General features: G+C 48.1%; 1 protein-coding gene across 1 annotated transcript in view; it reads right to left on the bottom strand.

Annotated features, from left to right (window-relative positions):
• Kif3c (kinesin family member 3C) overlaps positions 1-17,598 on the bottom strand; it is a 39,755-nt gene extending 22,157 nt beyond the window's left edge. The window contains exon 1 of the mRNA XM_034514271.1: positions 15,179-17,598. Within this exon, the coding sequence (XP_034370162.1) occupies positions 15,179-16,729 (1,551 nt within the window). The 5' untranslated portion in view covers positions 16,730-17,598. The remainder of the gene's footprint in view (positions 1-15,178) is intronic.
• Between the last annotated feature and the right edge of the window lie 356 nt (positions 17,599-17,954).

Here is a 17,954-nt window from a genome sequence, read left to right as displayed (position 1 = left end):
ATGGCTACTGTCAGAGACAGAAAAATAGGATTCTTGGGGCTGCAAAGACAAAGAAGGTTAAGAGGCTGGGCCCAGAGGTGATGCAACCAAAACAGCAGTAAGGAAGCACCCATTCATCCCTAGGACCCAGACTGAGAGTACACATGGGACTTCAAAAGAAGCGGGTTGTAGGACACCCTGAGTGTTACAGGCCTATAACCCCAGCACGTGGGAGGAGGGAGAAGGAAGAAGGAGAGTTCAAGACCAGCGTGGGCTACAGGAGACCCAGCCTCAAAAACAAATGACTGATGGGCTGGAGAGATGGCTCAGTGCTTCAGAGTATCTGCTGCTCCTGTAGCAGATGCAAGCCTGGTTTCCAGCACCCATGTCAGATGGCTCACAAATGCCTGTAAGTTCAGCTCCAGGGGGTTTGACATTTCCCTGTGGCTTCCTGAGGTGCTTGCACTCTTGTGGCACACACATGTGTGTACACACACACACACACACACACACACGCAATGAATTAACTTCAAAAAATCACAACCTATGTCCTGCTGTTTCCATTTTTATATTTCATGTATTTATGTATTTTGTTACTTCACACACACACACACACACACACACACACACACACAGATAGAGTCTCACTGGCTGGTCCAGAACTCACTATGTAGATCAGGCTTGCCTTCAAATTCACAGAGATGAACCTACCTCTGCCTCCCAAGTACTGGAACTAAAGGTGTATGCCATCATGCTTGGCTGCAAACAATTTTATCACAGTAACATTAGCATGAAATATTATCATTGAAAAATTGTTATGGGCTGGAGAGATGGCTCAGCGGTTAAGAGCACTGATAGCTCTTCCAGAGGTCATGAGTTCAAATCCCAGAAACCACATGGTGCTTCACAACCATCTGTAATGGGATTTGATGCCCTTTTATGGGTGTCTAAAGACAGCTACGGTGTACTTACATATAATAAATAAATAAATAAAAATAAATAAGCAAAAAAAAGAAAAGAAAATTTGTTATAAGGATAGATATAAAAGTGAGCCTCCTCATTTGAATGATAGGATTAGGATAGAATGTGGTCCAGACTGGCCTCCAACTTGATTTGTAGCTGAGGATGGCTCAGAACATCTGATTTTCCTGCCTGTCTTCCAAGTGCTGAGATTAAAGGCATGGGCCACCATGTTTGGCTTCCCTTTACTTTATATTCTCCATGCCATTCTGGTGCTCTCACCAAGATTTGCTCTCTCCTTTCCCAACCAGTCTCAAGTGCTGCTTGGGGATAGGTTTGTCTGTCTGTCTGTTTTTGAGATAGGGTTTCTCTGTGTAGCCCTGGCTGTCCTGGAAATCACTCAGTAGACCAGGCTGGCCTTGGACTCACATAGATCTGCCTGTCTCTGCCTCCCAAGTGCTGGGATTAAAGGTGTGCACCACCATACCCAGCATTTTTTTTTTTTTTTGTAAAGATTTTTATTTATTTTATGCATATGAGTACACCACCATTGCTCTCTTCAGACACACCAGAAGAGGGCACCAGACCCCATTACAGATGGTTGTGGGCCACCATGTGGTTGCTGGGAATTGAAAATTGAACTCAGAACCTCTGGGAGAGCAGTCAGTGCTCTTAACCACCGAGCCATCTCTCCAGCCCACTACCCAGCTTTTACTTTGTTTCTGAGACAGTCTTATATCGAGATTGACCTGGAACTTACTGTATAGAGTAGGCTGTCCTTGAACTCATATGATCCTTCTGCCATTCAGGCAATGTTCCCTGATGCCCAGCTGGGGTGACTGTTGAGTGAACACGTGGACCTTTGATATGTATCCAGCCTCCATCTTCCCCTGATACCTATATCTCAGCTCACGTTCTCCTTATCCAAAGGCTACATATCCCATCTGCACATCGTCAGACAGAATACGAGCTGGTAATCAGGCCTGGCATCTAGAGCATCAACCAAGACTATATGAGACCTCAAGGTCCCAGCCACTCTCCCACAGCCACCATGGCATGAGTCTCAGTCTGCTTCCTGTAAGGGCTTCTTGGGCCTAGAACTGCTGCAAGACCCCTCCTGCTGGCCGGACCTCCGTAAAGATCTCCTGGATGATGACTAACTGCCCTGGAAATGACTGCCCAATTTCCCTCTCCTAAGCTGGTCCTGCCCAGGCCAAATGACCACTGAATCTGCATTATCACTTTCTTGCTAAGTGAGTCTTGCACACTTACCCAACCCTCAGTGTCTGCCAGGCTTGGCAGACAAGACCAAGTCTTGTGTTAGGAGAGGGGGCTGGTCCTGGTGTGAACTCAAGATTGCGGTCCAGGGGCAAAGTCTCAGCCCATGCTATTTGACTCCCACGCTCTGAAATATGTCACACACCAGCTTGTTTTTTTGTTTTTTTCTGTTCTTTTTGAGGATAGCAAGCTCATCTCCTTTGCCTTAGAGATCTCTCTCCTTAGCCATCACCCGTGGAAATCAGAGGGACAAGGAGATCTCCAACCCTTGTGCAGTTCAAGCTGGGTATACAGGGCAGAGGGGCTGTCATTCGGGGTGCTGGTCCTAAGGAAAAAGTTCCCTGGAGCTCTCAGCTATGTTGGTCAGTGCTTCCTTTGTGATCTTTCAGGACAAGGGTATAGGTGGGTGGGGCCTGGGGACAGGATTGTTTGCCTCTCTGGATGTTAAATAGGTCCTTGTGAGTAAAAGGCCTGGGATCGAGCAGGTCTGGTTGGGAGCTCCAGGGCACCATGGTCTGAGTCTTGAGAGAGGAGAACTGAACACATGATGACCAAGTAGCCCTTGGATTGCTGCAGACTTCCATGCATTCAAGACAGGACACAGAGGCCCAGGAACACAGCTCTCCAAGCTTGGTTTCTCCTGACTAAGGAATCTGTGTGCATAATTCCTGACATATTAACTCCACACTTTCCAAGTAATTTCCCAATTTGATTAGGGCTCCGGCTCCGGATATCAGAGGCGGTCGGCAGCTGTACAATTAACAGGATCACCGCAGGGAACATGTCAGCTTGTAGACATAGCCTCGGATTTTCAGAGGCCAGTTTTCCCAGTTTCAGGAATGGGCATATAAAAACCAGAGGCTGAACTAGGCATGGAGGCTCAGGCAGGAAGACTCCAAGTTCAAGGCCAGCCCGTGCTACACAGCAAGATTTCAGTGAAAGGAAGGGAGAGGGAAAAGGACGGAGGGAGGCTGGGGGATTTCCATCAGTTGGTAGAGTGCTTGCTTAGTCTACAAGAGATCCTGAGTTTGATCCTCAGCATCCCATCAATAGACCAGAGGAGATAGGAGCTTAGAGCTCCCTGTGGTTTTCATTAAGCGCTGGTCAGGAAAGCTAGCGACAGCCAGGCCTGACCAGCTACTGTTTGGGGAGAATCCCATCAAGTATGAGTCTCCAAAAACAGAAGACAAACCAGCTTTGGCCTGTTACTGCCAGCTACTCTGTGGCACTCTACAGGAGACTAGAGCTTGGGATGCATCTTGTCTTATGTCTGTGGCTAGACTGGGTGTCTTTTTAAAAAGTTACATGTATTTATTAAAGGGCAAGGGGCAACGACTCACATGTAGAGATCAGAGTACAGCGTTGCAGGAGTCAGTTCTCTTCTTCCACCCTGTGGGCCCTGGGCGATCAGGATGGCACCTCCTCACTCACTAATCTATCTCCCCAGCCCTGGACCAGATCTTTTTCACCTTCATCACCCAGTGCAATTATCACAAGAACCTTATGACATGATGCTACACTGTGGTCTCTACTTGACACACAATAAAAGTAAGGCTCAGACTTGCCCACGGTCATAGAGCTGGCTAGCATTATCTGGACCCTAACCTGATTCCCAGTCAGTGCTCTTATCTCTGTTGCCCGGCAACACATCAGCTTCAGGGCAGCAGTAGGTGAAAAGAAGCTGCTTCGATCTTTGTATCTTTGCTGACTCAAAAGCCACCAGGAAGCTCAGAGCATCACTGCCTTCTCTTCCAGCTGAGCCAGCTTTGTCTGTAGAGGGCACTTATGGGGCCTCTGGGATGAGGGTGGACTAGGGAACACTTAACCCACATGCTGGGGAAAGTTCTATCATTAGAATCCTAGAGAGCCTTAATCCCAGCACTTGGGAGGCAGAGGCAGGTGGATTTCTGAGTTCGAGGCCAGCCTGGTCTACAGAGTGAGTTCCAGGACAGCCAGGGCTACACAGAGAAACCCTGTCTCGAAAAACCAAAAAAAAAAAAAAAAAAAAAAGAAACCTAGAGAGACTGAAACCTGGAAGGGTCCACCTTACAAGATCTACACTGGGATAACATGGAGAGTGCTGGACATGCGAGTGAGTCTTTCCTCATATGCTCAGCCACCCTCTGTTACAACATCCCGTGTCAACCCTCTAGGTAGGAGCCAGAACACACTCTCTTACAAGCTTTGGTTAAAGAAGACCAGTTGGGCAGCAGACAGAAGTGCTTCATAAACGACCATGTACACAGGGCTGGGATTACAGCTCAGTAGGTAGAATCCAGGCCTAACAAAGTCTTGGGTTCCATTGATAACACTGCAAAAATAAACCAAGCAGTCAGTGGTGATGGTACACTTCTTTAGTCCCAGCACTCCAGAGGCACAGGCAGGTGGATCTCCGAGTTCGAGGCCAGTCTGGTGGACAGAGTCAGTTCCAGGAAAGCCAGGGCTACACAGAGAAACTCTGACTAGGGAAACAACAACCGCAAAAACAAACAAACCCAATCAAGCACAATAAAATGAAATGTGGGTAACTCACTGGCTGAACCACTGGGATGCACTCACTACTCGTGGCAAAGGAGCAAACCAAAAAACCCTATCTTAACAGCCCCGTTTCCATCTCTTAAAGAGACAGCCATTCCTTACCCAGCCCAATTTCTCCTTTTCAGGCTCCCGGACTGCAGGTCTTGAGGAGTCAGCAAAGAGGGAAGAAGAAAGGAGAGATGAAGGGGAGAGGATGAATAGGTCTATTTTCAGATGAATAGAGCTATTTTCAGTGGTTTTCTGCCCTGGGGACATAAACCAGGACATTACATCTGAGTCTCCTCCTCAGAAGGCTCAAATGCAATGTAAATGACTGATGCTTCAAGTGCCAAGAATACTCATCAGGAAAAAGAAAAATCAGAGACTGGGAAAACCATTGGCCTGACGTGAGGTAGGCCAGGCTCTGGTCCCAGTGCTGGACAAGGTGGGGGTGCCCAGAAGTGCTCCTTCCACACCAGAGAAGAGCACTAAGAAAAAGGTGGGCTGTTCTCTTCAATGGGCAGAACAGGAGCACCTAGACCAACCTGTAACCCATCTTTCTTCATAATTATCCTCTCAAAAAACCAAAACATTATGCTGGGCACGTGGTATAAGCCTTTAATCCCAGCATTCGGGAGGCAGAGACCAAGGCTACAGAAAACCCTGTCTCAAAAATGATTACACTTATTTATGTATTTTGTGTGCACACATGTGTGCTTGTGCCGTGGTGAGCATGTGGGAGTCTCTCTACAGATAGAACTGCAGTGGCAGGCTCAGCAGCCATTATCTTTACCTTGAGGCATCTATCTCACTGGGCCCACCATTTCCCTCTTGTATTTGTAGTTTTCTAGAAGGTTCTCTCCAACACCTGACTTGCAAATCCAGGAGACAGACTGGCAGAGCGTCAGAACTGACAAAATCTAAGGATGTACTTTGGCTAACTACCTTGTTTTTGACAGAGGAAGTACAGGCCCCAGAGGGGTGGATCACTCTAGGCGACAGACACCAAGCTCCTGGCCCGGGCTCAGCCAGGCTCTGCTATCAATCCTCTCAGGCTGTCTGAGCTTGAGTTCTTGACCCTCCGCTGCCAGGCAGGGCTAGCAAGTGATGCACTGAACAACCTCAGGACCATCCACTGCCAGGCAGGGCTAGCAAGTGATGCACTGAACTACGACCGCAGGACCATTTCTTATATTTCTTGGAAGACATGTGTACAATTGCGGGATTATCAGCAGCTAAATTGACTGACTATTATTACAAACCCCGATTCCTCTAAATTATTTACTGCTTTTAAGTGAATCATCCTACCAGGGCACAGACACATGCACACTGGGGGGTGGGGTGGGGGGCAATATACTGGGTTTGAACCCAGGGTCTCATTCATTCCTCCTAGGCAATCATTTTATTCTAACTCAGTTATAACGCTAGCTTTTTTCATTTTTTATTTTGAGACAGTTTCACAAGTTGTCCAGGTTGCCCTTGAACTCACTCTGTACCCAGGTCAACATTGAATTTCTAATTCTTCATTTCAATGTTTTGTTTTTAATTATTTATGTGTCTGTGCACAAGCCTATGAGAGTCCATGTGTCTGTCCCACATAAGTGCAAGAGCCTAAGGAGGCCCAGAGAAGGCATTGGAGCCCCAAGAGCTGGGGTTTCAGATGGTCGTGAGCCACTATGTGGTGCTGGGAACCGAATAAAAGAATAGGCACCCTATTAGTCATCTCTTAAGTAGCGGGGATCACCCGCCTTTGTTACTGGGATGAGGCTAACACTTTTTTATTTTTTCAAGACAGGGTCTTCTGTAGCCCAGGATGACCTAAAACTCCCTATGTAGGCAAGGCTGTCCTAGAACTCCTGATTCTACTGCCTGTACAGTTCAAATATGGTGATTACAAGTATGAGCCACGGCATCTCCAGCTCTCTCTCTCTCTCTCTCTCTCTCTCTCTCTCTCTCTCTTCCTCCTCTCTCTCAACACAGAACCCTGACAATAGTTTCCTTCCTTTAAAAGTTCATATTCTGCCGGGCAATGGTAGCGCATGCCTTAAATCCCAGCACTTGGGAGGCAGAGGCAGGTGGATTTCTGAGTTCGAGGCCAGCCTGGTCTACAGAGTGAGTTCCAGGACAGCCAGTGCTACACAGAGAAACCCTGTCTCGAAAAACAAAACAAAAAAAATTTTTTTTTTGTAGTTTTTTTTTTTTTTTTTTTTTTTGGACAGGGTTTCTTCTTTGTCTTGCTCTAGCTGTCCTAGAACTTACTCTGTATAGAACAGGCTAGCCTCAAACTTAGAGATCTGCTTGCCTCTGCCTCCCAAGTGCTGGGATTAAAGGAGTGAGCCACCACCACCAGGCCAAAAAAAAAAAAAAAATGTTTTTAAGGCTTGATTTGATTCTATGACTTGGGGTGATGGGCTGATACAGAGTCTGAGGGCTTGCATCATATGGAAGGTCAAGGTTGCTGAGTTAAGCATCCCAGGAGATAGGAGCTCCCACTGGGACCTGTTAGTCACAGCCTCAGAACTCCAGAACCACCATGTCCGAGGCAGGTGACACTGTTCAGCATCCTTAGTTGTCACATGGAAATTGGAACAGCACAGCTTTGTGGAGCTACTGTGGGGCTGAAATGAATCAATACACATAAAGAATGTATCGGAGCGTTTGGCCTCAATCACACAAGGGGAAAAAATAGCTTCATTATTGCAACTGTTGCCATCGGTGTCTTCCTGCCAGCCAGATGAAGACAGGAAAAAGCCTACATGGTAATTACTTCCTGCAATAAAAACAGCCAACCCAAGCCCTGGTAGTCTTCTGTGTGGAATATGTAGGAGCTAGTACTCTGAAAATGGAGGCAGAAGGATCAGAAGTTCAAGGCTAGCCTCAACTATATAATGAGTTCCAGGGTATCTGGGTTAGGAAACATGAGAGGTAAACCAGGCATAGTGGTGCTCCTAGATTATCACAGCACTTTAGATGTGGGAGCAGGAGGATGGGAAGTTCAAGGTCATCCTCAGCTACATGCAAGTTCGAGACCAACCTGGGATACTTGAAACCTTGTTTCAAAAGACCAAAACAAACAAATAAATGAATGAAATCTGGCAGAAAAAAGGCAATTAGATGGTAACTATTTGTTTTGACTGAGAGCTAATGTCCAGGATTTTCTCAGGATATTAAAAATTCTAGTAATGGGGATAGAGTGGAGAGATAGACCATGGCTTTACATGCATGAGGACTTGGTTTCATTTTCAGCATCAAAAGGTGAATAATAAGGGGATGTGGTGGCACACGCCTTTAACCCCAGCATTCAGGAGACAGAGGCTGGCAGATCTCCCTGAGCTTGAGGCCAGCCTGGTCTACTTAGTGAGCCTGTCTCAAAAAAAAAAAAAAAAAGATGAAAACTCCCAACCCTAGAATGCAGATGGTACACAGGCTCCGAGGGTGAGGTTGGTCCTCCACACCCACGCAGCAGTTACTAAGGAGAGACAGGCCATTCTTCTATCCACTCAGACATGCCACACAATTCTGCAACTACAAAAGAAGTGCCCCGGGGCCAGGCACAATGGCGGGCAGGGCCGAGTCAAGAGCAAAGTGCTTTTCTTGATCTGAATTCCAAGCTTTCACTTGGGGTCCTCAGAACACAATGAGAACATTATCACAGCCACTTCATCCAATCTCCTGTTTCCGGGGGTTGGAAGGACCAAAGGCATGGAAGGACCAAAGGCAACAATGTTCACACATTCCACCAGCTGGCACAGAGCTGAGAAAACGAACTAACTGAAGGGTCTTCATCAGAGCCTGAAGCCCAAATGGCAAATGGAAATTAATTAGACATATATATGTCAAATTATTTTTTAAAATGTATTGTCAGTTGTGATGGTACATACCTACTGGGATATGAAGGTAGGATGATCAGGTGTTCAAGGCTAGCCTAGGCTACAGCAGACCCTGTCTCAAAAACCAACCAAATAAACAAACCAAGTGCGTCATAGTATCCTCCTGCCTCTACCTTCCAAGTGCTGGTGCCACCACACCTCACTGGCTTCCACTAGTCAAATTGTTATCTTACAAAATGCTCTGGGCACAGAACACTTCTGTGAACTGACCACAGTCACCAGTGACTAATGAGAAGGAACACAGGAATACTGATACACTCCCACCAACAAGGAGAGGCCATAGGCATTGACTTATATGTCAGACCCAGCCTGGAGCATGGGCCTTGTGTTACCAGCAAGCTTTTCTCAAGGGTCTGACAGTAGAAGACTCAACTGGGATGGGGTCAGGGTACACACAGAAATCTGATGACCAAGCCTGTGTATTTACCACTGACTGCATGGGGCTGATGTCCTTGAGAACAGGTGTTTGAAACCAGATCAGCTGTTGGAAGGAAGACAGGGTCTAGGTTATTAGGGGAGTTTTAGGGGTGGTGTCCAGCCTTGTTTGGATCATGACAAATTAAGGGACTATTCTACCACTGAGTTCCCTTTCCAGATAGAGCTTATTACTGCATCAAGGAATGATTAACACATAATGATGCTACACATATTTAATGCATTCAAATCATCGAGTTTGAGGGTAAATACAAACCCATAAAACCATCACCACCAATACCACCCAATATGTTATTTTGAAATATGTTATTTTGAAAGTGGGGCTCACGTAGCACAGGCTGGCTTCCAATCTGTTATACATAGCAATACTATACGTGCTGTACATACAACCCTCCTGACCTTCTACCTCTTGAGTGCTGGGATTACAGGCTTATGCCACTATGCCTGGGAAGTGCTGGGTATTGAATCCATGGTTTCAGGCATGCTATGTAAGTAAGCACTCTATCAACTAAGCTACATCCCCAGCCCAGCTCGTTCTTAAAGCAGATCTTGAAACCAGGCATGATGGTTCTTGCTTACAGCTCCACATTCAGGACACTGAAACAAGAGCTTTGGGACTTGGAGGCTAGCCTAAACAACACAGCAAGACCTTCTACTTCTACTAATAATAGTTTGCGGGGCTGGAGTTAAGAGCACTTGTTCTTGCAGAGGACCCAGGTTTGATTCCCAGAACCTATATGGTGGCTCACAGCCATGCATAACTCCAGTCCCAAAGTATTCAATGTCTTCTTCTGGCCTCCCATGTACTGCATGCCATGTGGTGTACAGCCATGCACACACACACAAAATCTCCACACAAGATAACAAAATTAAATTAAATTAAAAAAATAGTTTTGATAGGTATGGTGGCACACAGCTTTAATTCCTGTTTTTGAGAAGCAAAACACAAGCTAGTCTTTTTCAGTTCAAGGACAGTCTGACCTGCTGATCAAGTTCTATCTAGATCAGCCAGCGCCACACAGCGAAATCTCTCAAAACTAAATACAATAATAATGATGGTGATAATAATAATAATTTTTAAAAGTTATTTGTATTATGTGGTGGGGATATTGTTCAGTGGCAGACTGCTTGTCTTATATCAATGAGCAAGGTGCTGGGTCCAATCCACAGCACAGTAAAAAAGAAAACCTAATTAAAACTAAACTAGGGTTAGGAATGTGTAGCTCAGTGGTCCAGCGCTTACCTAGTATAGCCAAAGCCCTGGCTTCAATCCTGGTGAGTGCCCCACAATAAAAAATAAATAAATAAAAAAAATGGAAGCAATAACATTACATCTCCTGGAAGTTGCTGGTGCTTTGGTAGAACCAATGACCTAATTTGCATATTTGCATATAATTTAGCAAAGTAGATCTTACTAAACCTCATTATTATTGCTGGGATTGTTAAAGCTTGAGTTGACACTTCCTGTCTGCTAACCCAATATGTGGATAGTGCTCATGCTTGGACACAGGAGGAAGAAGAGGGGAACACAACGGGGACAATGAATGTTCAATTCAGCTTGTTCTCCACTCAGTGATCTCATCCCTCTGGCTTTGGTGGCTGTTTCTGAGGGTTCCTTTTCTAAACCCACCACACAGAGAGAGTTGGGCTCCAGCCAGAGTCCCTGCTCCTCACTCTCTCTGCAGACCTGCTTCCTGCAAAATCACCCCAATGCTGCATCTCCCCTGCTCCTGCTTCAGCCTGGGTTTTGTGTCCTACCACCTCCCCAAATCAGCTTCCTTTCTATCCATCAAGAATCAAATTTTGTAGAATCAATATCAACCTCTCAAAACGTCAAATCTGAGTATAGAGGGCCTTTCTTCTCCCAGTCTACATGCCCGCACTAGTGTGTGTGCAGTCTCAGAGAGCCGAGTCTTCATTGTGCACTTGTAATACACTGTGAATCTGTAATGTTATTTATTCCTCCTACTTCAGAGGATGAGATTGTTATCAGGTCCCACCACTCCCTGGGGATATGACTTAAGTATGTGGCTTGCTAATGATTAACGGTACACAGGGCACTGGTCACCTCTGCAAACTCACACATCTGTATACCTACTCTGATCCCCACAGTAAATTTGTTAAAAGCCAAAGGAGAGATTAAAAAAAAAAAAAAAGATTTAGAGGAGACAGGCATAGTGTTTGTGCACACAAAGAGGAGAACAAAGAGAGTCAGAAACCTTGGGGGTGGCAGGCAGGGGAAGCAGGCAAGACAGACTGGAAGATGAGTCAGACACAGCGAATGAGGGCACTGGGTCGATTCAGCTACACTGAGCTGGCCTCAGGGATGGTAAGAACTGGAGGAAAAAAATGGCAGCGGGCAGGAAGTGAGAAGTGCAGCTGATGCCTAACGCAGAAAGTAGGCAAGAGTTAACTGCAGACGAAGAAAGCTCCCAGGCTCCTGAGGTCTCCAAAACCTTCCCTGCCTGGCTCTGCGGGGTTGGGACAATGCTCTTGGAAAGGCAGGGTAAAGAAAGACTTAAAGAACAACAAAAGTGTCAGTCCTGGACCCCTGCTTGGCAGACAGAAGGCACCCTGTAGCTGCCAATGCCCTCCATTCCTTTCAGTGTTTTCAACCTATTTTAAATGCCCCCATGCTAAGGCTCTCATTCATCTCCTGTGCAACCCTGGGAATGAGGCGGGACTGGATTGCTATCCTGTGGCTCCCTAAGGAGGTGTCAAAAAGTTTCCGCCATCTGTACTTTAGGGGCAGCACAGGAAGGTTGGGTCCTCTACCTGGGTTCCATTCTGGCCTTGATCCCTGCTGATTATCCTGGGGTGGCTGCTTCAGAAATCACAGGATATGGACTCATTCCTCTCCTGGAATTTCCCAGCTGCTCGTCCTCCTCAGCTTCTACTATCTCACAGCCAGTACTTAATGGCCCTCTCACCTACTCCCCAGGGATCTGTGTCAAGCTTCTGTTTCTCATTAGAAGGCAGGGAACCCAAGGCTCAGAGAGGCAAAAGCCTTTGCCCTGAGTCACACAGAGAGCAAATATGGAGAAACCTGAGGCAAATTGAAAAGAAGGCTGGCCGGGAACATCAGAAGACATGAATTCTAGAACTGGCTCTGCTACTTAACCAGATTCATAGACCAGTCAACATCTCCCAGCCTTGGTTTCCATAGTTGCAAAATTGAAACAGGGTAGGTGACTTCTAGTTGTTGAAGAAATAGATTTAAGATGTTACAGTGTAGCTGAGTGTTGGTAGTGCACTTTTTAATCCCTGCACTAGGAGGGCAGAGGCAGGTGGATCTCTATGAGTTCAAAGCCATCTTGGTCTACATAGTTTCAGGACAGCCAGAGCTACACAGAGAACCCCCACCCCAGAGAGAGAGAGAGAGAGAGAGAGAGAGAGAAGAGAGAGAAGAGAGAGAAGAGAGAGAAGAGAGAGAAGAGAGAGAAGAGAGAGAAGAGAGAGAAGAGAGAGAAGAGAGAGAAGAGAGAGAAGAGAGAGAAGAGAGAGAAGAGAGAGAAGAGAGAGAAGAGAGAGAAGAGAGAGCACAAGAGCACAGTGTTACATAAAAACAAATCACAAATGACTTGAGGTGGATGGTTTCCTAATTTAGAGTGCTTACTGATCTCCAGGGTATTCAGGTTCAGTTCTCAGCACCGGCAAGATACCTCACAATTTCCTGCAACCCAAATTCTAGGGGATCGGATGTTCTCTTTTGTTGACTGCTCTGTGCAGGCTCCTGCACATACATGATACACATCACTCAGGCACACACATACACGTAAAATAAATACACCCTTAGAAAATGATTTTCAGGCAGCTAATGGTTGCTGGAGATGGAAGACATTCGCCTCCCTGCCGTAGTCTAGGTACTGGTAAGCTGTCAGTGCTCTTGTAAGCAACCTTAATGAAATTCCCTGGAACACTCGAGCACACACACACACACACACACACACACACACATACAGGAAAAGAAGAAGAGGTATTGGTTGAAAAGAGTAGGGAGGGGAAAAGAGAGGGTATAGGAAGCAAAAAGAATAAAAATACATTAAATACATGTATAAAAGTGTCATAATAAAACCCATTGTATATAACTGATATACACTAATAAGAAAAAAACCAAATTACACTACCAGAAATGTAAACAATGAAAAGAGTGCAGACCATACATGAACAGGCTGGGCTCTGCTCAGGCCACCTGTGTGACCCTGAGCCAAACCTACACTGGTACTCCAAGACCCCTGCCAATAATAAGACTGTAATATTGTATGGGCTATACCTTCAGTGCAGGAATTCTAGTTCTCGCCACCCCAATCTTTGTTTTGATCAACTGATGAACTGATTTGCTTTGGAGTTTACTCATTTTCGAAATAGGGTCTCATCATGTTGTCCAGGTTGGTCTCAACTCCTAGGCTTGAACTATTCTGCCTCAGTCTTCCAAGCAGCTGGGATTCCAGATGCATGCCACTATGCATGATTCTTCCCTAATTTCTTGACTGTCTTAATACCTGTCTTCTTACATTGCCTTAGATGCAAAAACCTTATTGAAAAATACCAGTCAGTTCCCTATAAGAACATTTAAATATCTACTTTCTCCCTTTCTTAGCTTGTATTACCCCTACAGTCTCCCAGCTTAACAGGGTAAGGGGTGTCTTAGAAGAGAAAGCAATGACTGATGGGACAGATAGTATTTTCCAGTCAATAACAGCACTGTAGATTAGATTATCTCTCTGCTAGACAGGACTGGACTAACAGCCTTGCCTTTATGTGTCTCCCCAGTACCAGACCCTTGAGAAAGCAGTTCAGTATAACACTGGTAGAGCTTCTCCACGAATGAATTAAATATTAAACATGCCAGGCCACAGCCCCTGGTGCAGCAGCACATTCCCAGCACAGAGACAATGCACAGAGACCCAGCTGTCACTCTCCCACTGGCTGTGGGCTGGGCCTCCCCATTCCTAGCCCACACTCCTATGAATAAATAAGAAATGTTTGATCTTCCCAGCGAGTTCATGGTTCTTCATATTTTTCTTCCAACCCCAGTGTGGAAGGCTCTAGAGAGCCGGAAATGCCTGGAACACTGGGTTGTGACATCTGCAGCACTGAAATGTAACAAGAAGCTGGCCCGGAGCTCAGTGGTAGAGTGCTTGTCTAGAATGCACTAAACTCCGGGGATGGTCTCCAACTGTGCATACAACCAAGCATGGCACTGGTACTTGCCTGCAATCCTAGCAATCAGGAGATGGAGGCAGGAAGATAATTAGTTCAAGGTCATCCTCAGCTATATAAGAGTTCTAGGCCAGCTTAGACTACATGAGATTCCATTTTCAAAGAAGAGGACAAGAGGGGAAAAATGGAGGCGGAGGAAGAAATTTAACAGGTCTATAATTGACTCGGTAACTTAGTTCCACATGGGGCCAGAGGTTCTCTGGGACGTAGACAGCTCAGGAAGGGTGCAGAAGCCCTGTCATCTCTCAGGACAATAAGGAATTAGACATTATTGACATGAGGCTTCACTGTGTAGGTTAGTTGCTTCTTCTTTTTCTTTCTCAGATGATTAGTAAGACCCTGGCAATTCCCCAGGGTAACATCCTATTTATAAAAAGGGAAATGGAGGTAGAAGGAAAAGGGAAGTCCACAGTCAGTCAGTCACCTGCTGGGCCTGAGTCTAAGAGGCCTAGGCCCATGGTCTCTGGGATAGAGCCTACCTCTCTCTCCATCCTACCTCTTCAACAACACTCTGAGTCTCCTTACTAATGACACCAAGGGGTAGGCCTGGCACTATGTCATCCACTGGGTCATTTCCACAGGGAGCAGGATTCTCTGGCCTTGCTACTAAGACTAAAACCATGAAGTCTGCAGGTACCAGCACAGCTCAGCTACTCTGAAGAACAGAACCTTGGTCCTGGCACTTTCTGAGCCTTAAGTATTCATCTACAAGATGAGGACTTAAAAGCCACTCTTTGGAATGGCTCCTATGAAGATGAGACAAGAGGATATAAAAAATGGGGTACTTTGTAAATTGTGAAGTGCTATCCCACTTCAAGTCAACTCACAGACCCTCAAATGAAACTCTACCAATCAAAGTCCTTGCGGGGACACCTCTCATCCTCTGGGGACCTTACCTTGTACTTGGCTGCAAGCAGCTCTGTGGCCTGCTGCTCCCGCCGCAGATCCTCCAGCATCTTCTCCTTCTCTTCTAGAAGTTTCTGCTTCTCCTCACTCACGAGGCTGCGGTCATCCTGGATGGCGGCCTTCTCCTCCTCTAGCCGCTCCTTCTGTTCCTGCAGGTAATTCTCCATGTTCTTCTCCAAAGCTGCCTCCAGGATGGGCTGGGGTGGGCGGTGATTGTTGTTGTTATCATCTTCCTCTTCAGCCACCCAGGCCTCAATCACCGCCCCCTCTGGATAGCCGGCCGGGGCAGACACGGCCTTCTTCCTGCGACTGCTCTTTCTCCGAGGTCGCTTACCCAACATCCCCTTCTTCTCCAGCTGGGCCTTCAAGCGGGCGATCTCTTCCTGGAATTCCCTCAGCAGCGTGTCCTTGGGGTCCTCATTCACCCGCGGTTTGTTCTTGATGTTCTTGGCTCGGTTTGCAAAGCGCAGGGTAGAGAGGCTCTCATCATAGCTGTGAGAAGCTGGACCCAGTGTGGCCACCATGATGGTCTTGGCATTGCCCCCCAGTGAGTCTTGGAGCAGCCGGGTCAGCTTGGAGTCCCGGTAGGGGATGTGGGTGCTCCTGTTGCCCGCCAGAGCAGCAATCACATTGCCCAGGGCGGATAGCGACAGATTGATTTTAGAAGCTTCCTTAGGCCTCTCTCCGCTACTGCTAGACCCACTAGCACTGCCACCTCCAGTACCACTACCAGCTGTTGGCTGTGTGGCTGGCCCTCCAGCTGCGTTGGGACCTGCCTTGTTCTGCCTCTCACTGCCGGCCAGGTCTACCAGGTTGAGCTTGCCTACTCGGATATGGTCCTGGCCATCGGAGCCTCGCTCACTGCACTCCACGGTGATAACAAAGATGGCATGGGACCGGGAGCTGACCTCATTCATGTGGGTGCTGCCCACTGCCCGGGCTTGGTTCCCCAGGTTCATCACATGCTCAATCTCCTTGACATTCTTGGTGACAAAGGAAGAGAGGTCCTTGATGTAGACCCCTGTTTCAGGATTCTCCTTCAGCTCTAGCCTCTTGCCTGGCTCCTTGGATAGCAGATCTCGAATCTCCTCCTGGTAGATCTCCAAGTAGGAGGCACGAACCAGGTACTGCTGGTTCTGGGAGCGGGAGATGTGAGTGAAGATGTGCTCAAAGGCATTGGGGATAACCCCGCGGAGCTCTGGCTCCACCCAGGTCCCCTGCATGGTGTAGGTCTTGCCAGTGCCAGTCTGGCCATAGGCAAATACGGTGCCATTGAAACCCTGAAGCACCGAGTCTATCAGGGGCCTCACCGTTTCGTCATACAGGTCGGCCTGCTTGGAGCTAGCGTCGTACACAGCATCAAAAGTGAAGGTCTTAGGCAGCTCCCCGGGTGCCGCGCGGGGGTTTCGCAGAGTCACCTGGCCCAGTTTCACGTCCATGGTCAGAATCTGCTCATGACCAGCAGCCTCCTCCTTCCTACTGAGGGGGCGGCACCGGGCCACCACCTTCAGGGCCTCGCTGGCCTTGGTCTTACTGGCCATCTTGCAGCTCTGTCCTTCCAGGTGGGCCGCTCTGTAGCCTGGCCGGTCCTTCTGCCCTACTCCTAGGTTGGGATCAGTCGGGCTGGCCCAGCCCCCAGGCACTGGTCTTCAATCTGCATGCAGCCTACCAGGGTGGGGATGCAGGGAGTTGGCCCCCGAGACTGCTGCAGTCCAGGCCTCCACAGCTCTCCACGGCTTTCTGTGCACAGGCTGGAGAGGTAGAATTAGGCAGAATCCCCAGGCAACCGTGCAGGCTGCTCCTGCCGAAAGGCAGTGCCTGGAACCCACCCCATGCTGGAGCAAGAGGGAGCGCTACGGTAAACAGCTTCGGCAACAATGAGATAAAGGAAGAGGAAAATGAGGTGGGGGTGGGCGGCAGAGCTGTCTTTTCCTCCTCCTTTTTCCCTTCCCCTAGGGATCCATGGCGGAGGATGCAAGTCCTGGGCGGCCGGGGGATCCCGGTCCTCCCGAGGTCAGAGGCTCACCTGGAGTCCTCCCCTCCGGCTGGGGGATCATTCATTGCAGCCACAGCTGGCTGCTGTTGCCTCTCCTTCACCTTCCCCACCGCCACCACCGGAGAATGAGAGAAAAACAGAAGGGGATGGGGCGGAGCAGCGGCGGCGAGACTGATGTTGCTGCGGCCGCTGCGCTGCGGCCCCGGTTAGGTCTCCCGGCTGGGGTGGGGCAAGGGGCGGGGCCGCGGGGCGGGGAACAAGAGCCCGGCGCGGCCCTTGGGCGAGGGACAGCGGTGCATCGCCGCCCACACACCGCCGACCCCTCAGGGATCACAAGCTCCGGTGCCCACCCAGGTCCCGCGCCCACCAGTCGGATGCGGCGCAGCCACCGCCAGCCGTCACCCCACCGAACCCGAGCATGCTGGGAGTTGTAGTCCTTCCTTTGTTAACCGGGTTCTGTCAGGTTGCTAATGCTTTCTCCAGTCCTCAAGTCTGGGAGCCCCTCCTCCCACATGCAACCCCTGAGTGTGTCTGCTGAGGCTGCACCACCCACGCGTGTTCTCTCAGCAACCGCCATTCTCGGTTTCTCACTGCTCCAGCCATTTTGCTTGCAGATGGGGACATGTCACTGTCCTCCATTCCTTAGGGTGTCACCAGGCCTCCTAGAGCTTAACTCCTAAACATTATTGGGCTCTGTTTTTTCCTCTCCCTATTCTGGTTTACTCCTGGCCTTCCTTTTAACGCTCTGCTGGAAGCAAGTTAATTGATTC

This window comes from Arvicanthis niloticus, chromosome 11 (assembly GCF_011762505.2).
Source record: "Arvicanthis niloticus isolate mArvNil1 chromosome 11, mArvNil1.pat.X, whole genome shotgun sequence".
Lineage (NCBI taxonomy): Eukaryota > Metazoa > Chordata > Mammalia > Rodentia > Muridae > Arvicanthis > Arvicanthis niloticus.
This window is presented reverse-complemented; position numbering and strand designations above follow the sequence as displayed.